The following is a 21363-nucleotide window of genomic DNA, read 5'->3' as shown; positions in this document are numbered from 1 at the left end:
ATCACAAAGCATAGTGGGAAATTTGAGGCTTTGCAGCCCTGTGATTGGTCGTTAGACCTGACCTTTCAACTGTAGGTCACTGACCTCTGAAGGGGTTGAAAATAAAGTTGACGCATCCATGGTTGAAGCAAGAAGCTTAAAAAAGCGAATTTTTGGTGTTTTGAAGGGCTAAAATGGCGGGACGACGGGCGCTTCACTTTGTCTTCAAAGTCGGAGATCGCAACACCACTGCAAAATTCTACAGAGACATACTGGGCATGAAAGTAAGTGAGCTTGTATTTGTAACATGGAAGCTTCCGGGAATTGGAGGGTCCCTTTAATAGTGCAATCCTTGGCTTCCTGAATTCCCCCATGTCGATATTCCTGTGGGCTTCCGGCCAGAGCCTCTTCCTGTGTCAGCCATCTTGACCTCCTGTCATTCTGACTGTCAACCTATAATCCCCAACCCATGTGCTGTCAACCTACTAGTACTCTATCCCGTCAAACAGACAAGCCCTACAGCTGGCAGCACAGCCACCCAAAACAATACTTCCTTATCAGAACAATACTTCAGTACAGTGTCATATAGCATTCATGTGGTCTCAAAAATTCATGATACTATCTTGTATATGTAGGTTAGAAATACGATATAAATTCCTAAGTAAAAACAGTGAATGTTATAATTTTTCAGGTCCTTAGACATGAGGAGTTTGAAGAAGGCTGCAAGGCATCTTGTAATGGGTGAGTACATAACTGTAGCGACCCACTTGACATCTTATATCCATATTGATACAATAACAATTTTATGTTTTTAATCCTCATTCACTGATAATGATTTACTTTGAATTGCAAATAATTGTTTGATTTTTATATTATCTATATACATTGTCTGACCAAGAAGGTTACATAGTCTTGACTTTTTCTTTTCCTTCCTTTGCTACTGTAATTTCAATTTTTTTTTGCAATGGCAGTATTGAAGGAATATGAATATGATACTAGACAAGTAACATTTGCAAAGCAAATGCATAATGTTTACCTTTGTACATGGTCTGCTCTGTTAATTCTTACTCAAACACATTCACATACATGTACTACTAGTATATGGTGACAGGAGCAGAGCAGACCATGAAATTGCAACATTACCCAACACCAGTCACCATGGTGACAGATGTCAACAAATCATGTCATTGGTAAGGTCATAGGTCTTTGTTTCACTGTTTGGAGAGGAAGAAGAAGAGGAAGAAACTGAGCAAAAACAATATGTTTTCCTTCGGTAAACATAAAAATGTGATGTGAATGCACCTGACAATACTCATAACATGGACCTCCATGCTCATAATAAAGATGATAATACTGTTGTTCTGTTTCAGACCCTATGATGGGAGATGGAGTAAGACTATGGTGGGGTACGGACCAGAAGACAACCACTTTGTGGTGGAGCTGACTTATAACTATGGTCTCAGTACCTACAAACTGGGCAATGACTTTCTGGTTAGTATTAGTCACTTGTTAGTATGCTTTGTAGCCTCCATAGCATGCCAAAAACTGGGGGTTTTGGGGGCCTTCAGGGTCTTTGGGAGTTTTTATGTGCTATTTTCTGATTGCATATAGACAACATAGCCAGCCTGGTTGAATTACCCCCGTTTTAGAACTGGGCTAATCAGAAAACAGCCGAAGACCACCAAACCCCCAGTTCTATAAGCCTGCTATGGAGGCTATATGCTTTGTAGGATTAAGTTTAACTGTACATGTACGAGTTCAAAACTGAAGACGTCTAGCTTGTAAACGGCTCTTGTTAAGACCATAATTCAATGTGTAAGTACTGTATATATAGTGTTATCTTTTCTGTCATGACCAGTAGAAGGATAGGTCATTACTGGTCCGAGGTTAGTGTGTTTTTAAGTTTCATGTCATTGAACTTAATATTTGTAATGTTCCTTTTACCTGGGATATATGTACTAGTTTAAGTGTTCTACACATTTTAGACACAATAATTTCAGACTACTAAGGAAGACCAGGGTGATTGGTCAAAAGCTCTAGGTGAGATAATTTTTTGTGTTGGACCAAAAGTTTTAGACAGTGTTCCACAAATTATTTTACTGCTACATGTTTTTTTAATGTTTTTTTTTCCAAACAAAGGGACTGACAATCAAGTCCAAAACTGCCATAGAGAATGCAAAGAAGCACAACTGGCCAATGACAGAGGATGAGACAGGCCGCTACATGACCCAAGCCCCAGGGGGGTACAAGTTCTACCTGCTGAACGAGGAACAGCCCAGTACAGGTCCACACTCTTATTGAGTCTTAACATGATTTTTTATTTCTAAGGCCACACCAATTTAATTTGTTGTTTTTTTCAGTGAAAATATTAAGCGACAGGGCGAAATAAAAAATAGTATTAAAAAAAAACAGGCCAGGGCATCCCATGAAGGCCGGAAATGTTATGATATAACCCAGGAAGTCAACATACCAGCCTGGTTTATAATTAAAACAATACATTTTGAACTTCTAATGAAAAGAAGTTGCATTGTTACATTGAAAAACTTTAAGAACTAGAAAAGGACTTTCTTCAACTGTTGGGGCCAAAATATGTCTTTCATTGAGCATTTCGCAGTTCATTCAGAACCTAAAATCTTTTCTTTTTTTTTTGCAAATCAGAAAAAAATGGACAGGGCAAATCCGAGAAACAACAAATTAAATTAGCGTGGCCTAATGAAGCCTGGACAACCCCACAGTAGTGAAGATTTTCCTAATAATGGATATTGCAAGGATAACGGTACAAGTGTTAATTCAGAAACGTTATGTGGTGATGTGCGGTGTACTGCTGGGATTAAAGCCCTGAAATGCCCCAAAGTTGTTGTTCTTGGAAAGGATAGTTCACACAAATGTCCACATTTCCACTCAGGTATAAAATCTGTGTTGAAGCCATGTTAATTGTTATACTTTTGAAAAGTTGGTTCTGTTTTCTTTTTCCAAAGCAGACCCAGTGCAGAAAGTTACACTGGCTTCATCTGACTTACAGAAGTCTGTGGGTAAGTACAGTGTGTGCTAATTATTTATTTCATACATCAATGGACATTCATAACAAGAAATCAAAGATCTCATGTCCCTCTGTGAAATATTCAGAGTTCTTCTGAATTTCTGTTTATCTAAGTGTTATGTGGCTAAAAATCTGCTATATATTGTTCTTACAGACTACTGGTCCACACTGTGTGGTATGAAACTGTACAGCAACAATGGAAAAATGGCTACCTTGGGGTATGGTGACAGTCAGGTACAGGAAAATGTTCACATCTACATGTACATGTATTCACCAACTTACAGTGCTGTAACGGGTCAAATTTCTTTTTCCTGCATTGTTGCACGTAACACATGAAGTATTAAGATTAATCATTTAATTAAAGATAGGGATGTTTTACATTTGGTTGTGAACAATTCATCAGTTCTAAGTTCTAATGAACATTGATTGTTGTCCTCAGTGTAAGCTTGAACTCCAGGATGTTGCTTCAAAGGTAGACCATGCCACAGCATTTGGGAGGATAGCTTTCTCATGTCCTAGGACCCAGGTAACCCAGATTTGGTCTCTAATGTTATACTTTATATCAGAAAAATGAATAAAATAAAAGTAAAATAATTTTGTACTTACTAATAGTTATCAGTTAAGACCCATAGTATGATCGTCTTACAAGTGCATTTTACTGAATGCAATCTTGGGAAAGTCATTCATGTGCCCTGCAAAATTTAGCTGTCTTTTTACAGAAAAGACTCTCCATATGTAGACTCTTGGACCTAAGTGTTTTGTGACATCAAATCATATGAAAATCTATGACGAATGTGTCCACACCTTTACATGTACAGCTTACACAGCTCTGCATCTGCAAAACTGTATAGAAATGGTAAAGGCTGCAAGTAGTTGGAAAAAGCAAACACAGTCATACAGATATTTTATAAGATAAAAATTAGCTGCATTGTTGTAAATGTATGAGATATTTTTGGTAGTTGTTCACAATGTTACTTCATTTGTCCAGCTTCCTGACATTGAGGGTGCGATGAAATCAGAGGGTCAGACCATCTTGACTCCACTGGTCAGTTTGGACACTCCCGGGAAAGCAACTGTGGAAGTGGTCATTCTGGCTGACCCAGTAAGTGGACTATAATTTATCACATTTACATGTGTATGTTGTTTTCTGAAACAAAAGGGCAAACAAAGGAAGCCTAAATTTTCAACTGAAAGACCATAAAATGTAACAAGAATTGAAGTGACAAAATATGGTATCACGGCCAACAAGTCTTTTATTTCTGTGTTCAAAAAGTGACACTAGTGTGATGGTCTAGTATCACTATAACAGTATAACTACATGTACACTCAAGGCTACCACACTTGGTGTCACTTCTACAACTCCACTCACAGTTACCTCAGTAATATCCCTTCTACAAGTACATTCAAAGTTACCAAATGACACAAGATATGTTTTCCACTTTCAGTTTTTTCTTGTCATGTTGACCATTCACAAAGAGGAACAAAATTTCTTGTTTCTTTTTGTTTTAAGAATCAGGCAAATATGTGCCCCAAATTGCCATCCATAGTTAGTATTTGCTGTGAACTAAATGAGTAAAAGGGCAGGCATGTTAGCATTCTGTAACTTGAGTATTTTTTACTACAGGATGGACACGAGATCTGTTTTGTTGGTGATGAAGCCTTCAGAGAACTTTCCCAGGTCGATCCCAAGTCTGACCAACTCTTAAGTGATGTATGTTTGTTTATTTGTTTGTTTCACAATAGCTGGTTAACAGTTTTGTACAGTAGGGTTCAAGCTGCGTAAGACAAGACAAGACTGACACTGGGTGATTCTAACTTAGCAACCTTAACCACAAGATCACCTTGCTATGTAACTTCATATCTCAATGTTCTCTCTTGGTTTCCAAAAGGAATTTTTGATTTCTGCATGTAACAATTTCTTAAACCATATGATGTTAGAATTTTGCTTAACATATTTTTATTTTATGACAATGTTTAGGACTGGTATTACTTTTTTTGAAATTCACTCATTGTAATATTGTTTTTCTGTGTAATTTATTGCATGTGGAGATATTTCAGACAGTTTTGTATTCATTTAGGTAAAACAGTACTGATTTGCAGTGCCATCAGTTGGCAATGATTGCTGTTTTACCATGTTTGTCTGTATGTATACACAATGCTTGTTTCACACTGTTGGTTTTCTGTGTTGTGTACAGGCCATGGCAGCCGACAAAAGTGACGAATGGTTTGCTAAGCACAACAAACAGAAGGCTTCAGCGTGAACAATGGGAAGGGGAGCTGCAGATCAGATTTTTGTTGTTTTTTTTTGGGGGGGGGGGGTTGTTTTGTGTGCATTGTCAGGAAAACCGCCTTTAGGTGTAACAATCCAGTTTTGTACAGTAGGTACATGCTCCGTAAGACCAGACTGTATAAGGGTTGATCCACTCACGCTGGGAAGAAACCATACTCTTTTTTGATGCAAATCAAATCAAATCAAATCAACTTTATTGCTCAACAACTCAAAGAAGAAACAACAAGGGTAGATACATGAGCTATATTAAAATACAATTCTAACAGTTCTAATTCAAACTGATTTGGTGTGGCAATGACAGTTTAATACCAGTTAGAACTGTATTCATTTGCCACCAAGAACAGTATATCATTATTATTATTATCTAACAGAGCTAATCCATAATGATACTAAAGCTAACTTATTGTTTGTTTTCTTGAGTAGACTATTATATATACATTGTATACATACATTCTATAATTCAGGATGTATGTTATTTACTTACAATATGGTGACGCTTTTGTACATGCGGATCTTTAACATGCTCAAGGTGTACGTCTTTACATACCATACAAGAGGATGTCTAACCGAAACTAGGTAATCATTTTCAACTGAGTTGAGTGAGGAAATAGGACACAACAATGTAGGGCCTGATTTAAACCCAAAACCTTTAGATTGTAAGTTAATATAAGATAAAATGATATAAGATGGAACATATCGTTAGGTATGCTTAAGTATTTAGTGATGCATAAAAGACTGTACATTTTGCTTGAAGTTTTAAATCTGAGTTAAGGCAAGCAGAACAAAGTTTTGTATCGTATGTATTTACACGTTGTATTGTCAACCTAAGATATTTAAACTTGTTTACTTGTATTTGACTTGACTACTTTCTTAAGGCAGTCTTTAAAAGAAATTATATTGAGAGTGCAGAAAATCACCATATGCATCTCATTCATCCACATATCTGTATAAGGCTATACTGACTTGATTATATATATGGATAACATATTCAGGGCATCCCACTGATGTGAGCATGCTTTCCTTATGAAATCTTTGTGGTTATAATTAAATGATTTGCCCAATATACAAATTTGTCACCTGCCAGCTAGAAAATATAACTGTACTTAAATAACACACAAAAACAGATAAACAGGACTGTCTTTTAGTGCTGAATATCACAGGTCTGTCAGGTTGGGCAGGTAAAACACTTTCGCTGGTCCTGACTTACTAAGCACTAAAACGGCCCCTTTCTACAGAAATCTCTAGAAGGCCAACTTAATACTCTTGCTAAGGTACCTTCTTTGCGTTTATGTCGCAGCAAGATGCAGTACTTCCATCTGTCACTGGGTGGCGTAGTTTCGGACAGGCATTGTGTTTGTGTATATGACATGTACATAAACCTGTGCTTAGTTGCATACATATAGACGAATCACTCACTCACTCACTCACTGTCCAGTGTTCAAAGTCAATCAGAAAATTATAAATGTCAGTAAAAATCCTGCTAAACCAGGGAATTTTAGACTAACACACTCATTTCTTATCAGATATCTAACTCAATATATATACAATCGCTTAGAATTACTTCAATTGGTGACTTATAATGCAGATGTGAAGTCATTGTTGTTATAGTTGGGGAAGTACATGATAATTGTTCCATAATGTTACAAACTAGCTGAGATAAACTTTCATGCTAGTCCATAAAGTTATTTCTTATTTCATCCTAGCCCTTCTAACTGCGCCTTGATGTCCTTTACAATGCCTGGTAGTTGTTCGTTGATATTCTCTACCTTCACACGACATTGTTTAACACCAGGGAGATCAGCTAATTCATTCCAGTTCTTCACCTTCTTTTGAAATATTTTCCAACCATTGTCGCTATTGATCTTCTCGCCCAGCAAAATGGGGAAGACTCTTATTTCCCGGGCATTTGCATAGCTATATTCATATTTCTGCCAAATTTTCTTTGGATTTAAAGCTGCGTTGCTTATTACCAAAACAAACAGTGTCACTGAGGGACTCTGAAGCGCATCATCGATTGTCTCTTTCAGTCTGTCCCCAATCTTCAAACTCATCTCATCGTAGAATATGGCACTCTCCGGGACCCCTTGTTTGATGAGCCCTGTCACCAACGGCCGAACAAATCTCTCTTTGTCCTCCGAGGCATGGCAGATGAACACTTTCCATTTTCCTGTGTTTGGAGCGAATCACATTAGCCTGGGTCTAAAATCACATTTGTCACACACAGGCGTGTAGTTGTTAGTATTAATAACATATCCATTCTTTCACCTACACCGAAATGGAAAGTACATGTAAAGAGTAACTACGTGTATGTTGACAAGAATAGAAGGTAGAACATTGAAAACAAATGACGAGATATGAATGTTAGAGTGGGTAATCGGTCAGCTATTTCTCAAAGTAAGGACGTTCATGCTGAAAACGCCGCCTTGCTCAAATACTCATGAAATTAGAGGGTACTTACCAACAGTTCTTTTCCTGTTATTGTAAATGTACCAAGTAACAAAACACGCAACGAGACCGAGAGCGAATAACGTTTGCGGACGCAAAAGAATTTCAAGCGCGTTTAGTGTGGTCTCAAAAAGCAGCCCTGGCAGAACAATAAAAATTGCAAATACTATTATTAGTATTATTGCTGTGCACGAGCATGGCATAGAAATGTGAAAATTGTTATAGGTTATATCAATCGACTCGGTGCGCCGTGGCGAGGATGAATAGGACGAGGTGGAGTCCGACTCGGCGCCACGGCGCCGTCTCGACCCCGCGTCCCGACTGCGCTGGGGATGCCCGGCACGATCCCGCCTCTTGGGTCTGTCAGCAAACGAGGATGACGAGCGTAGACGAGAACTGCGGCCCGCCGGAGACGGAGACCGCGAGGGGCTCGTCCGTTCTTCGTCAGACTGGACCTTTGTCTTGGACAAGCTAGTCATGATACTGAAAATCTCACTCGGAAACGTTCGGTCCACCCGCTTCGAGAAGGCCCGGTCTTTGCGTCGTTCCTGGACAGTTGATGTCTGGTCGTCATCGCTCGCCTCTGACCAGAGGCCCTTCGCCAACTCCTTAACTTTGCTAGCATGCCTTAGCTTCTTCCGGGACCGCTGGGCTTTCTCAATACGGCATTTACCCGGGCCGTAGGGGCCCATATGCCCCTTGACGGGCCAACCGCAGACGGTGCAGGCCTTCCGTTTGGTCATCCCGAAAATAGAGTATTGAAAACGAAAGTAAAGTGTTATTGAAAATAGAGACAGCCGTGGAGCCTCGTGTGTGACCTCGCCTAGCACCTGACCGAGTGTCAGATTTGAGAGGGAGACCACAAACGGAAGCGGTGCTGACCGGAAAACAGGAAAGCCGTGCTAAAGCGGTGCACAGAGCACAGTAGCGTTTGTAAATTAATAAAAATGACTTGCATAGGTGATATTTTTCTCAATGAGGTTGGCATCAGGTATAGCATTGTTGGGAGAAGCTCTCAAGGTCGCATTGCGTGTTTTGATATCGGCCATTTCCCAGCTGTAACGTTATACTTGTCTTTTGGCGGGACGCGGCGTGTACAATCAGCTGACCACTTTCGTACGTTGCAGTGTTGCGCTGAAGTGGAAAGAATACAGGATAAAATTTCACTTGCCATAATCCACATTATGTTCTAATATAACGCAACCATGTGTTTCTCACTTAACATTGTTTTACCATTACGTAAATCCCTATAATATATTTCGCGGTCGCGAGGGTATGACGTTACTTGTGTTGTATCCATGGCCACCATTTGTTATAAAGAAGCCAATTTGTTTATTTTGCCGTTGATATGCGCCATTAACGATCGTTATGAACCAAAAGGATCAATCAGAACAATTCGGTCTAGATACTTTAAAATTAAATCAAACAATATATGACGAAATGAAGATATAGACACCCTGTGGCTGTATAAGAAGACGGGTGGTTTCACTTTCATCGGTGTACAACAGTAGCCTCAAACATCACCGATTACTCTGACGTTTCGCAGTTAACAGTTCAACTTGAAGTAGGATGGGTAATTCTAAGAACTGACTTACCTTTTGCGTTCTTTCTATCCGAATTCATAGGCCACGAAAGTGCCCGAAACGAACCAAAGTTTGGCGGACCAGAGAAACCACCTTAAGTTCTGGCGTCGCACCGATGTGTAACTTGAAGGCCCACAATGGTTCCAAAGTTATCCAAGTGGTTAATTTAAATTTAGAACACAGGACTGGCTGCTGTCAGGAATATTTGTGGCGCTCAAAGATGTCACCGTTATTGCGTTATGAGGTATCCAACATTTTAGTCACATGAGGGTGACATACTACATGGTCAATTGCTCTCACCACATAACCGTTAGGCTATGGGGCCTTTGTCCGCGAGTTTGTAATGTAATCCGATAGCCCACAGGTGGCCCGTAGCTCTTGAACCTGGTAAACAGATTATAAACATTGCAGGTTTGAATTCGTCGACATAACGTACTACGCCTGTGCGAAACCACGCGGATTTGCAGACGTTCCGGGATTGGTCATGACCCTGGTCGTGTGTGTGTGTGTGTCGGTGTGTGTTTTCGGGGGGGGGTCTGATCAAACGGAGATCGCACGCAATAGAAGCCAAACCTGAATAGCTATATATAGTTTACGGGTTGGTCAAGGGGAGACAAGCAGTGGAAGGCTGTGTCCGCGGACAGTCGACTGGGCAGGACACAAGCAATGACCGCGCCATTCGGCTTTAACCGCATTGACCAACTAGCCTCGACACATCGGCTTTGATACTTAGAGATAACAATGTCAAGTAGCTGTTCAAGTAGCTGTTTTATTGGCATTCAAACAATGTGCACAGCTATAAACATATGCAAGTCACTCGCTATGTATACGGTTTACTGTTACTGTGTTATTATAATTAGGAAGTTACATTCTGCTATATTGGCTGGCTCGAACCACCATGGACGGTACAATATCTGCAAGGCTCGCACATCCTGTATGAAAGACAATATCGTGGTCAGACACAGGCAAGCTTAAAAATTCTTATCCAGCACTACGATATAATTGCAGTATACTTTTAAGTTTCTAGATTAGTTTCCTAGAATTTCTGTAGAAGTTTCCAAATCATATACGATTGTTAGGCAATGAAATTATTATCATCATTATTCAGGCGATCTGTATATACATAGCAGTTGAGAGGAAGCATAACAAATTGATGGCTGACAACAATTTCGTTTCTATTCTGCCATTAGGACTCTTGGGATCATGAGTTATATATTTTTGGCCTACGAAATGCGGCTGTGTAAAACATTGCTTGATAAAAAAAGAATACATTTACTGGTACTACCACCTATATGTCATGTGAAAATACGAAGCTGACAAAAGGATTTTGTAAAGTGTACCCGACAGAGCCATTGCAAGGCTGAATTCCTCTTTAAGAATGTTGAGCACCTTGGCCACGCCTTCTTCACCCTGCAGATATAGAAATGGTTACCAATTTGTAAAATAACCTTTTTCCTGGGACCTTGGACCTAACTTCCTGTCAGTGCCCCCGTAGTGCACAGTAAAAATGTATACGAGAACACAAGCTTCAGCTAACACAAAAACACACCAAGAACAAAACGTCCGTACACTGAGTTTAAAATATCATCATCATATTCAAAGTAATTTTATCAAAAGATGAGGACACTTACATCATAACACAGCCCCCATATAACAGGCCGGCCGACAAACACTGCCCTTGCGCCGAGAGCGAGAGCCTTGAGAACATCTGTCCCCGTCCGCACCCCACCGTCCATGTACACCTCTAACTTCTCACCTGCTGCCTGAACTATCTCAGGGAGGGCTTCTATCTACAAATACAACATGCAGTGATCATTCTATATTATATATAGTATACTATACTTCTAAATACATACAGATAAATCCCACTTCTGACACCATCTTACGGTTTGTTCACTATTCAACGGCCCTGTTGCAAAATGATAATATGATCTCAAGACATGCATGTTCTGTGTTAATCCCACTTCTGACACCATCTTTCATGTGCTTTGTAATCATACATTTTGCAATGCGAGGAAATTTCTGGTAACATGGTAGCTTACCGTAGCAGGTACGCCGTCCAGCTGCCTGCCTCCATGGTTGGACACCAGGATCCCGTCCACTCCATGCTGTACGGCCAGCCGAGCGTCCTCAGCCGTCAGGATGCCCTTCAGGATGATGGGAAGACTACAGATGGACCTCAGCCAGGCGATGTCCTTCCAACATAAGGCCGGGTCGTGTCCGCGATTTCTGACATGATCCTGTCAATAAAACGCAAATTTCATAAGATATGATATTTCATTTGGTAGGGAAGGCAAATTACAGACGAAATCTAGGCTGGCACAGAAATCCTCACCTGGACGACGTTCTTGCCGTAGTTGAGAGGCTTGAGATGCGGCGGAAGCTTGAACCCATTCTTAAGTTCCTGGTACCGCCTTCCCACATAGGAGGCGTCTACTGTCACCACTAGTGCCTTATAACCGGCCAGCTCCACTCTCTGTACCATCTTCTTGGTGGAGTCTCTGTCCGGTCGTACTTGCAGCTGGAACCACTTAAGACCTTCAGGACTGGACTTCATAACGTCTTCAAGTGTGGAGTTGGAGGATGTGGATGATATCATACACGTCTTCAAGCGAGTTGCGGCTGTGAGGATGATGAGGGACATGTTTCGTACTTTTGATACGATGGTACGGCGGGCGATATCGACTTCCACCAAACTTTGACTCTTTACTCTTTACGTCACACGCGTGCAAAAAGTCACTTGTCAGCAATTATGTCAGATAGCTAAAGACGAATGTGTCAGTCGAAAATTCCGGTAAATTTTATTTTTGAGTTGGAAAAAAGTTATCCACACCTTATACCAACTCATGACATCAAGGACATTATGCTCAGATGGACACCGACTTTCATTATAGTGGTACCTGAAGGGCTATATGTGGTCAAATTTAATTTTGTAGTTCTTCAAATCCAAACAATCAACTTGGGATGCGGGGGGTTACCTTTTGCTGCAGCGAGGTCGCCGTTAGGAGAGAAGAGACCGAGGGCACCCATAGGGCTAACTCCTATCGGCATGTCTACTCTCTGTCCCAGGACAGTGGTGGATAGGTCTCGCACCGACACGTCACGGAGGAACCTCGGTCTGAGACGAAGTCTGGCAGTTTGATATGATAAACACACAGACTCTCAATTAACATGACTGAAAACATACTTCCGTCCCGGAAATAAATACAGGGCAGTATATTACGCCTAATATAATCATGAGAACATCCCCTAAACCTGCTTTATATCAGCGATGTAGTCCGTATTTTAAGGCCTATAGTGACGCCCCGGAGACCTCAATGTTTGCTTTGAAAACATTTACACACACTGCCATGCTGAATTTCGTAGCCTCACCCGGTACCAAGGAGGCCTATAACCTACTTTCCCCACCTTTTGAACGCCGCCTCGTTTTCTCGCAGTGTTTGACACTTCCCGGCACCATTACTTGAGTAACCGCGTTCGTTCCTGCTCATATGAGCCAAGGCGTACTTCTCTAAATCCTTGATGCACACTACGGGATCAGACGACATGGTCCCTGTGTCCTAATAGCTTCTCTGCGACTGCACGTTGAATAGTCTTATAGAAATGGCCTCCTAATCGTTGTGTGTATTTGTACTGGTTAAACCACTTACAGGGACGTTTATACTTGACCAACACGTCAGTAGCTGCTATTTAATGTGAGTTGTAAAGAGGGCGTTCCTTAACTCACGGGACCTTAAGTTATGCAATCGGCAAGGGTTTGAATTTATCGGATGCGCTGGTGTACGTAAGAAAAGACCGCAATTGAGAAAATGTAATCATACGTTTACAATTGGAGAATGGCTGACAGTGATACAAAAGATAAAAGAAAAGAGAGAGATGCGGTTATTTTAAATGTCACTTTTAACTTACTAGTACTAGTACCTATTTTTTCAATGGAACAGTCAATTTGCTGTCGACTGTTTAAACTAGGTGAGAGGTGAAAGAGGGACTCCGCTATCGGACTTTGAACGTCTGGTAGGGTGACAATGTTCAGTACAATACTGTACAAATAAGCTGTGCGGCTTTGGAAAAAGAATGTTGTGTTTCGCACTTTTATTTGGCCCTGTGCCATAAGAACAATTTAATAATAGTTCATCATTACAAATTTAAAAGTACATGTACTGTATTTTCTAAATATTTTATTACACTTATATTTATTACACTGTACATGTATTATATTTTTCATTTTTTATTACATTCACATTTATTACTGTGCAATATTTTGAAATATTCTATTTCTCTCTCATTTTATTTTTGAGAAGAAGAGAATGTAGAACTACAGTCTGCTGTATTGACTTTCTCGTACCACTAGACCTGGAGTAATATCTCCTAAACTGCTACACCCTGCAAGACAAAACATGACAAGATAGACAACAATACTTTTGACAAGATTTAAGAGGGATGCATTGTTCTCAAAACACATTTAACACATGTTGTACAAAATTTTTGGTTACTTGTAGTTCCAAGTTTGGAAGTATTGTTCTGGGTGGGTGTGTTGTGTGAGTTTGTGCGTATGTTTGTCTGGTCAGAGTAGGCTGACGGCATGTGGGTTGGGGGGGATTGACAGGCAGACAGGAGTTTAAAAGGTCAGACACAGGAAATGGGGCAAACTTGTGGGTCCCAGACTTGCTCATGTGTACATTACGTTACAGCATGTACGATCGAATTTAACATAATATACATTAAAAGAACATATTTCATAGCACAGACAAGAATGTCTTTGACTTAAAAAAAAAGATAGCAAAATTATTTTACTGCTGGTTGAATGACATACCTGACAGAGCCATGGCTAGACTCAGTTCCTCCTTTAGGATATTGAGCACCTTGGCCACACCCTCCTGTCCCTACAAGTAAACAAAACAATCAAAATAAGTAGTGACCAAGATACTTCTTTAATTACCTGGATGCAGTTTCATACTTGTGAAAATTAAAATTAAATCAGTGTTAAAAAAAGGTCAAGAAATTTTTTTCATGTTTTGAGGTGAAACTTGCCTTATAACACAGGCCCCAGACTGCAGGCCGTCCTATGAACACTGCCCTGGCGCCGAGAGCGAGAGCCTTGAGAACATCTGTCCCCGTCCGCACCCCACCGTCCATGTACACCTCTAACTTCTCACCTGCTGCCTCAACTATCTCAGGGAGGGCTTCTATCTGCAAATACAACATGCAGCGATTATTCTGAGTACACTGTACTTCTGAATACATACAGATAAATCCCACTTCTGACACCATCTCATGGTTTGTCCACTCTTCAACGGCCCTGTTATCTTGCAAAATGATAACATGATTTCAAGACATACATGTACATGTTCTGTGTTAATCCCACTTCTGACACCATCTTTTATGTGCTCTGCTCTTAGTAATCACACATTTTGCAATGAGGAAGTTTCTGGTAGCGTACCACTCTTCAACGGGCTTGTCACAAAATGATAAGTTTATTTCAAGACATACATGTTCTGTGTTAATCCCACTTCTGACACCATCTTTCATGTGCTCTGCTCTTGTATGGTAATGACACATTTTGCAATGAGGAAGTTTCTGGTAGCTTACCGTAGCGGGTACGCCGTCCAGTTGTCTGCCTCCATGGTTGGACACCAGGATCCCGTCCACTCCTTGTTGTACGGCCAGCCGAGCGTCCTCAGCTGTCAGGATGCCCTTCAGGATGATGGGTAGAGTGGAGATGGACCTCAGCCAGGCCACATCCTTCCAGGAAAGTGCTGAGTCTGAGGACTGGTCAGGCCCTCCAAACCCGTAATCCAAAGCTTTGTTCCTGTCTTTCTTATTCTGGGAAAGGTTGATGGGAGGAAAGTTGAATGAATTTAATCTTTGTACTTAATTACATGTAGTTTCCTGTGCTATATTTTTGTTTCTATTAATCAATTTACAATTGATTGAAAATGCAAAACACTTCCCAGGGGTCCGAAATCTTTTTCAGTTTTAGTGCAATGACCCTTGACTTCTGCAATCCTCACCTTATTGAGATCAACATGTCTCAAGTTGGCCACTTTAAGATGTGGAGGCATGGAGAAGCCATGTCTCAAGTCAGGATACCTCCTCCCTACTATTGGCAAGTCCACGGTCAGTACAAGAGCCCTGTACCCGGCCCTCTCCGCTCTACGGACGAGCCCTGCAGTGGTTTCTCTGTCAGGACGTACGTATAGCTGGAACCACTTGAGTCCATGAGGGCTGCAGTTCATGATGTCTTCCATGGTGAAGTTGGAGTAAGTACTGCATATCATACAGGTCTGGAACTGGGCTGCAGCTAGAGGGGGGGGGGTGAGAGCAGTTTTCTGGATTATCAAAGTGGGCTGTTCAGGTTACATAAACAATCATCTTCAACTGAGGTAAAGTATTTTGACATATTTAGCCAAATTGTAGCAAGGCACCAGGCAGCTTCTAGCTGATGAAGTGACCACATATTACTTTGCTACGGCTCATGTATTTAGCCATCCACATAGGGTCATTGCTAATCTACTAATGATAAGTGTGTTGGGTTCTTTTCTGATGAGTAGAGGTTTGAAGCTCAAGATGCTGAAGCCTGAAAATTGTCAGGAAAAAACAAGGACACTTTTAAATAAGGAAAAACTTCTTGGCAAAACTTAATTCTAAATCTAAGTTCCTATGGTGGCAATCTTAAATCTGACCAGCAAAGAGATATGATGTATAATATATTATATACAACACAACCTGAAACTCTGGTTAAATTATATCCTCATTGAATTAATGATGTTTGTTCATCTTTCATCGATGAAGACCTTGACCTCATTGATATAACTTACAAGGTACGACATATACTACCTTTGGCTGTTCCAATTTCCCCCTCTGGAGAGGCCAGGCCCTGATTGGCTGTGGGGCTGATGCCGATGGGCATGTCTATTCTCTGTCCCAGGACGGTGGTGGACATGTCTCGTACCGACACATCTCGTAAGAACCGCGGTCGCAGACGGAGCCTGGAAACAATGCAGAAAAACAGGAAGTGCTCCTACTTACTAGTACGATGTACTACAATTTGAGTTTTGTAATTCTTAACTATTATTACCCTGCCTTCCTGAATTCCTCCACATACTGCCCACTTCCCATCCAGCACATGCTGGTCACCTACAGGTCTCACCTCCCTATCAATCAACTGTAAAAATCACCTCCCACCCACCTCCATGATGCAACTACAGCTATTAGGACAGAGACACAAACTTACAACTCAAGTAGTAACGTTAATGATGCTAAGACATTTATCAAATGCTTTGACATCACCATCTTTCTTGAGTCCTTGGTACCAGTATTACAAGTCAAAAATTTATTTGTCTTTAACTAAGTAGAGGGCAGATTCCCAACATTTAACGTTACCTTCTGAATGCCTCTTCATTATCCCTCAATGTCTGACACCCCTCCGCGCCTGCTGAGAAGAACCCCCAGGCGTTCCTGTCCAGGTGTTCCTCCGCGTACTTCTCAAAATCCCTCAAGCACACCAGAGAATCAGACGACATTTTCGTTTTTCTTTTTAAACCCCCTAGACCTCCTTGCCTTGGTTGTATCCGTACTTTGTAGTGTCTATGACAATTTGTGAACGATTACATTTACGAGTCGAGACGTTTATTGGAAAGATCAATGAGGTATATCCTCATTGAAAAGTTTAACCTTTCCCTATAACCTCATTACTTGAACTATAAACTTTGCAATCGGTGACGCAACATTACGCACCTACGACAGGAATGTCGCACTGGGTGAAGGGGTTGGGTCAGCACTTAAAATCTATTTTAGAAGTTATTTTTATATTCTAGAAAGCCGATTAAAACAAGAAGGCATCACTCACTTGTTTGTATTATGGTGAAATGTATTTAGTGATCTGCCAGGCTAATATTGAAATAGTTGGCATTTCTTAGAATAATCCCCCCTATAGAATGAATGGACTCTCTGAAATTGGCTATCTGACCTTTCACCCCAATATGGCGCCGCGGGAAATATATTTTCTTTCGAAATCTACTATTTTGCCGTAATCTCTGTCTCTGTCGCAGCCCCTACGGACAATGTTACGTCTTTTACACAGAACTTGGACAACAAAGCATTCTAAGCGCATTCAGAATGTCATTGCGTCTAGGAGATACCATTTCAAGACTGGTTATTCGGCGGAACTGACGAAGACATTCACTGCAGACGACGTTTTGACATTCGCGTCTCTGTGTGGGGACAAGAACCCGCTTCATCTAGACGAGGAGTACGCAAAAACAACCCGCTTTGGGCGCTGTATCGTCCATGGGGTTCTCATCAACGGGTGAAGTTTTGTTGATATTATAAAGCTATCTTCCCCGATAAAAGGGGGTGGTTTTGTTGCTATCATGAAAGTTCATCTGTGTTGGTAGTTACATGTTCAAAGTTAAAACTTTTGGTCCAACACAAAAATTCTCTCACCTAGTTCTTTCGACCAGTCACTCTGGTCTTCCTCAGATACCTTTGACCCAGTGTTGACGTCACACTTCAAAGAAGCCACGTGACAAGCCTCACTGGGTCAGTCTACTGAGAGGGTCTGCATGCCCTTTTTCGTTAACCGTTATGGGCTATTTTAATCGTTGCCGGCCTGCTCTAATTCAACGTTAAGCGTTGCCGGCCTGCTCTAATTCAACGTTAAGCGTTATCAGTATATTCATCGTGAAACGTTATTGGCCGTTTTAATTCAACGTAAAACGTTATTTGTCATCCTAAATTCAGCGTTAAGCGTTAATGAATAATTCTTCGTTACGCCTAAAGGACCGACAAACACTATCAACACCATGTTTTGCCCGTCAAAATGCGGGAAATTGCATTTTTGAAGGCTTAAAATCCTAAATTTTCCGGGGGAGCATCCTCCCGGACCCCCCAGATTACGAGCGCCTTCGGCGCTCCACTCTTTTATGGACGCACTCGGGGACCAGGGCAGTTGGTAAACACAGGGAACACATACCTTTAATGCGTGCTTCATTACATGTAAGGTATACGTAATTTTGTCAGTGATCACCTTTTCTCACAAAGCGAGATATATACCAAATCCAGTGCAGCTCGAAAAAAAGCCTGTCAATTTACCGTTAAGCGTTGCCGACCGTCCTGAATTTACCGTTAAGCGTTATCGGCCCTGCTGAATTTACCGTTAACCGTTGCCAGGACCCCCCCATGCAGACCAGAGTGACTGGTCGAAAGACTGCTGAGAGAATTTTTGTGTTGGACCAAAAGTTTTAACTTTAAACATAGTTTTGTTGCTCTTAAGCTGTTTTGATCATTTGATATAAGTTGTTTTTATATAGGGACAATATATATATATATATATTTACTGTGACATACACCTTTGCATATTAATTAGTTTTAAAGGGATTCCATGTGCAATCCTTGGCTTCCTGAATTCCCCCATGTCAACCTCTAACTCATGCCGGCTCCCAACCAGAGCCAAATTCCTGTGTCTGACCTTTTTGACTTCTTATCGTTTTGCCTGTCAATTTTCCCTATCCACCTGCTGTCAACCTTAGTACTCATCCCAGACACACAAACCCACAGCTAACCACTCAAAACAATACTGCCATACCCAGAAGTAATGAAACACAAACAGTTTAAAAACATTGACATGAAAAGTTATGTATAATATGTTGATTTTGCAGGTTGATATCTGCAGTACTGGGGACCAAACTTCCAGGACCAGGGGCAATATTCGTGTCTCAGGACATCAAGTTTCCAGCTCCATGTATGTTCCAAACACTATTCAACTACTAAAAAGTAGTTAATTTCTGTTTAACACTGTCTGCAGAGCAGTATAAGACAATAATATTAGTGTTACTGATTAAGCAGAATTATAGGAGAAAGTTTTACCTTCCATTTAATTTTCATTGTGGCACTGAATGATTTGCCAAAGCAGTTAGCGTTTAGAAAGTAAATTAACTCAAGAATAATCTGGCTGAGTTCACTGTTATAATTTTTAACGTCGGTCAACCCATCTTCAAACAGTAATGTGTATATAGATGCTTAACTGTAATACAATTAAACCTGCGCAACAAGACATGTGACCATTATAGACAATATTCTATTTGGTTGTGTCAATCCAGATCGACCTACCTACAATCTTTAAGAGACTACCAAAAAGTGATTGAAGACTGGAAATGATTGGCCAGGTGGTCACACGTACTGCATGTCCCAATCCAATCACAATCAACTTCATTTGTACCAATGAAAATGACTGATTGTTGATGTCTGCCAGTGCCATAGTTGCCAATTGGTTAAGATTGTTTGTGCAGGTTCACATGTATTCTCAATGCACTGTTCTCATGCTGGAAAACAATGTCAGAATGGGGCTTAAAATTAGAATAAGTTTCATGATGTTCTCTTGTGCCCATCCACAGTGTATGTGAATGAGTCTGTGACTGCAGCTGTGGAAATCCTGGACATAAGGAAGAGTATAGTGGTGTGTTCAACAACATGTACAGCAACAGACACCAAGAAGGTTAGTATAACCTACTCATCCAGACAAACAAACCCACAGCTAACCACTCAAAACAATACTTCCATACCCAGAAATAATGAAACACAAACAGCAATTACAGCAGTTTTAACAGTACTGTTATAGCATACATTGTATTTTAAAATGCATGACCCTTTCTTAGGTGTAATATTGCTTTCTAAGGGTTTCTTTTTGTATGGTATCTAACAAGGATGCAATATTCCTATCAATAGTACCTGTTAGAGAATGGCCATCTATAGGAATGTTTTGGCATCATTGTATCAATTTCAATATGTTATCTTCTTTTTCTAGGTGGTCATGTCAGGCAAAGTATTCTTGATGGTCCCCAAGGATGGACAAAAAGGAACATGAGGCAGACAAAATTGTTACAGTTAATTTATTGCAGGAAGACACAATAGACAGGAAAACAGACACTAGCAGTAATTTACAATTATAGCAAGATTTTTGAAGATGAATTAAATGTACAAACTGCAAGAATGGTTGCTTAACTTGCTATATTATCTAGTAGTATCTAGAAAATATACCAGTAAAAGTTAGTCCTAAGGAAATCAAAGTACATGTAATTTTTTTCTGACATAAGACATTTTTTGGAACAGCATGGAGAAAACAAGGCCTAGAAGAAATGGTTACTGACTGCAGTATGGCCACAGCAAGTAAATTTTATGGATGACATCATTTGCAGTCTTCAAATCTAGTGCGAGAGGGAGAAAAAAAACCTGGGTCAACGTAAACAAGATGGCTGAATTTTTAAAATAGAGACCATTAAAAACAACTGAAGCAAGAATATATGGTACCACAGCCAACAAGTCTTTTTTTCCTGTATTTAAGAGGTGCAGAAAGTAACATAAGTGTGGTAGCCTAGTGTCACTTCTGGGACATAGAACAGTTAGAATTTTAAAACAAATTTTCCCAGTTTTGGTATTCATCTTGTCTCATTACCGGAAAACATAATTTTTTTTTTACTCAAAATCTGACAAAAAAATGTGGGCATGGATGTCATCCATAAAATTTACTTGTTGTGGCCTAAACAAGGAAAACATTGCTACATGTCAAGGAAGTGTGCCTGGCACCCAACATTCTCTATTAATAAAATCTTTTTGTGACAAAGAAACCACTTCATGCATTACATACATACATGTACATCACTTGACACTGGTATACAGCTTTAACGGTGGGTTCTTAACACAGAAATTTCATTTTAGAGAAAAATGAAAGAAGTGTTTTATAGTTCTGCCAATTCTATTTTTCTTTGGCCATACATGTATTTTCCTTTAAAGTTTATTCAAAGTAAAAATACACAACTGAAATTTAAACTTTAAGAAAAATGTCTGGTAAGAAAAGACCATTTCCGAAAGGGGCATTATAATAACTTTTGAATACCAATGAAAGAAGCTGACCTCTTGAGCATTTTCTGAAATGTTTTTCAAATCCTTTCCTTTGGTACAATTCAAATATTGCTGGTTAAACATATACACATGTAGTGCTACCAGTATATATTTTTACTGGTGTACCA

General features: G+C 40.3%; 4 protein-coding genes across 4 annotated transcripts; 2 read left to right on the top strand and 2 right to left on the bottom strand.

The window, feature by feature from the left end:
- Positions 1-75: 75 nt before the first annotated feature.
- LOC109468004 (glyoxalase domain-containing protein 4-like) lies at positions 76-5299 on the top strand. Its single transcript, XM_019766207.1, has 10 exons — positions 76-263; positions 671-720; positions 1350-1470; positions 2119-2263; positions 2961-3011; positions 3174-3253; positions 3459-3545; positions 4008-4121; positions 4644-4730; positions 5215-5299. Exons 1-10 carry the CDS (start codon positions 174-176, stop codon positions 5278-5280), a joined length of 891 nt encoding a protein of 296 aa, XP_019621766.1. The 5' UTR covers positions 76-173; the 3' UTR covers positions 5281-5299.
- Positions 5300-10618: 5319 nt separating this feature from the next.
- Positions 10619-13011, bottom strand: LOC109470241 (hydroxyacid oxidase 2-like). Its single transcript, XM_019769138.1, has 6 exons — positions 12746-13011; positions 12316-12467; positions 11673-11959; positions 11380-11577; positions 10969-11127; positions 10619-10747 (listed from the first exon to the last, which is right to left on the bottom strand). Exons 1-6 carry the CDS (start codon positions 12883-12885, stop codon positions 10619-10621), a joined length of 1065 nt encoding a protein of 354 aa, XP_019624697.1. The 5' UTR covers positions 12886-13011.
- A 547-nt stretch (positions 13012-13558) lies between these two features.
- On the bottom strand, positions 13559-16910 carry LOC109467955 (hydroxyacid oxidase 2-like). The gene is made up of 7 exons (XM_019766137.1): positions 16721-16910; positions 16175-16326; positions 15349-15638; positions 14927-15160; positions 14369-14527; positions 14151-14220; positions 13559-13720 (listed from the first exon to the last, which is right to left on the bottom strand). Exons 1-7 carry the CDS (start codon positions 16858-16860, stop codon positions 13653-13655), a joined length of 1113 nt encoding a protein of 370 aa, XP_019621696.1. The 5' UTR covers positions 16861-16910; the 3' UTR covers positions 13559-13652.
- A 381-nt stretch (positions 16911-17291) lies between these two features.
- Positions 17292-20957, top strand: LOC109467964 (hydroxyacyl-thioester dehydratase type 2, mitochondrial-like). The gene is made up of 4 exons (XM_019766149.1): positions 17292-17645; positions 18997-19079; positions 19732-19832; positions 20142-20957. The coding sequence occupies exons 1-4, from the start codon at positions 17401-17403 to the stop codon at positions 20199-20201; spliced, it is 489 nt and encodes a 162-aa protein (XP_019621708.1). The 5' UTR covers positions 17292-17400; the 3' UTR covers positions 20202-20957.
- Positions 20958-21363: the final 406 nt, after the last annotated feature.

Source organism: Branchiostoma belcheri, unplaced genomic scaffold (genome assembly GCF_001625305.1).
Source record: "Branchiostoma belcheri isolate BF01 breed outbred unplaced genomic scaffold, Haploidv18h27 scaffold1, whole genome shotgun sequence".
Classification (NCBI taxonomy): domain Eukaryota; kingdom Metazoa; phylum Chordata; class Leptocardii; order Amphioxiformes; family Branchiostomatidae; genus Branchiostoma; species Branchiostoma belcheri.
This window is presented reverse-complemented; position numbering and strand designations above follow the sequence as displayed.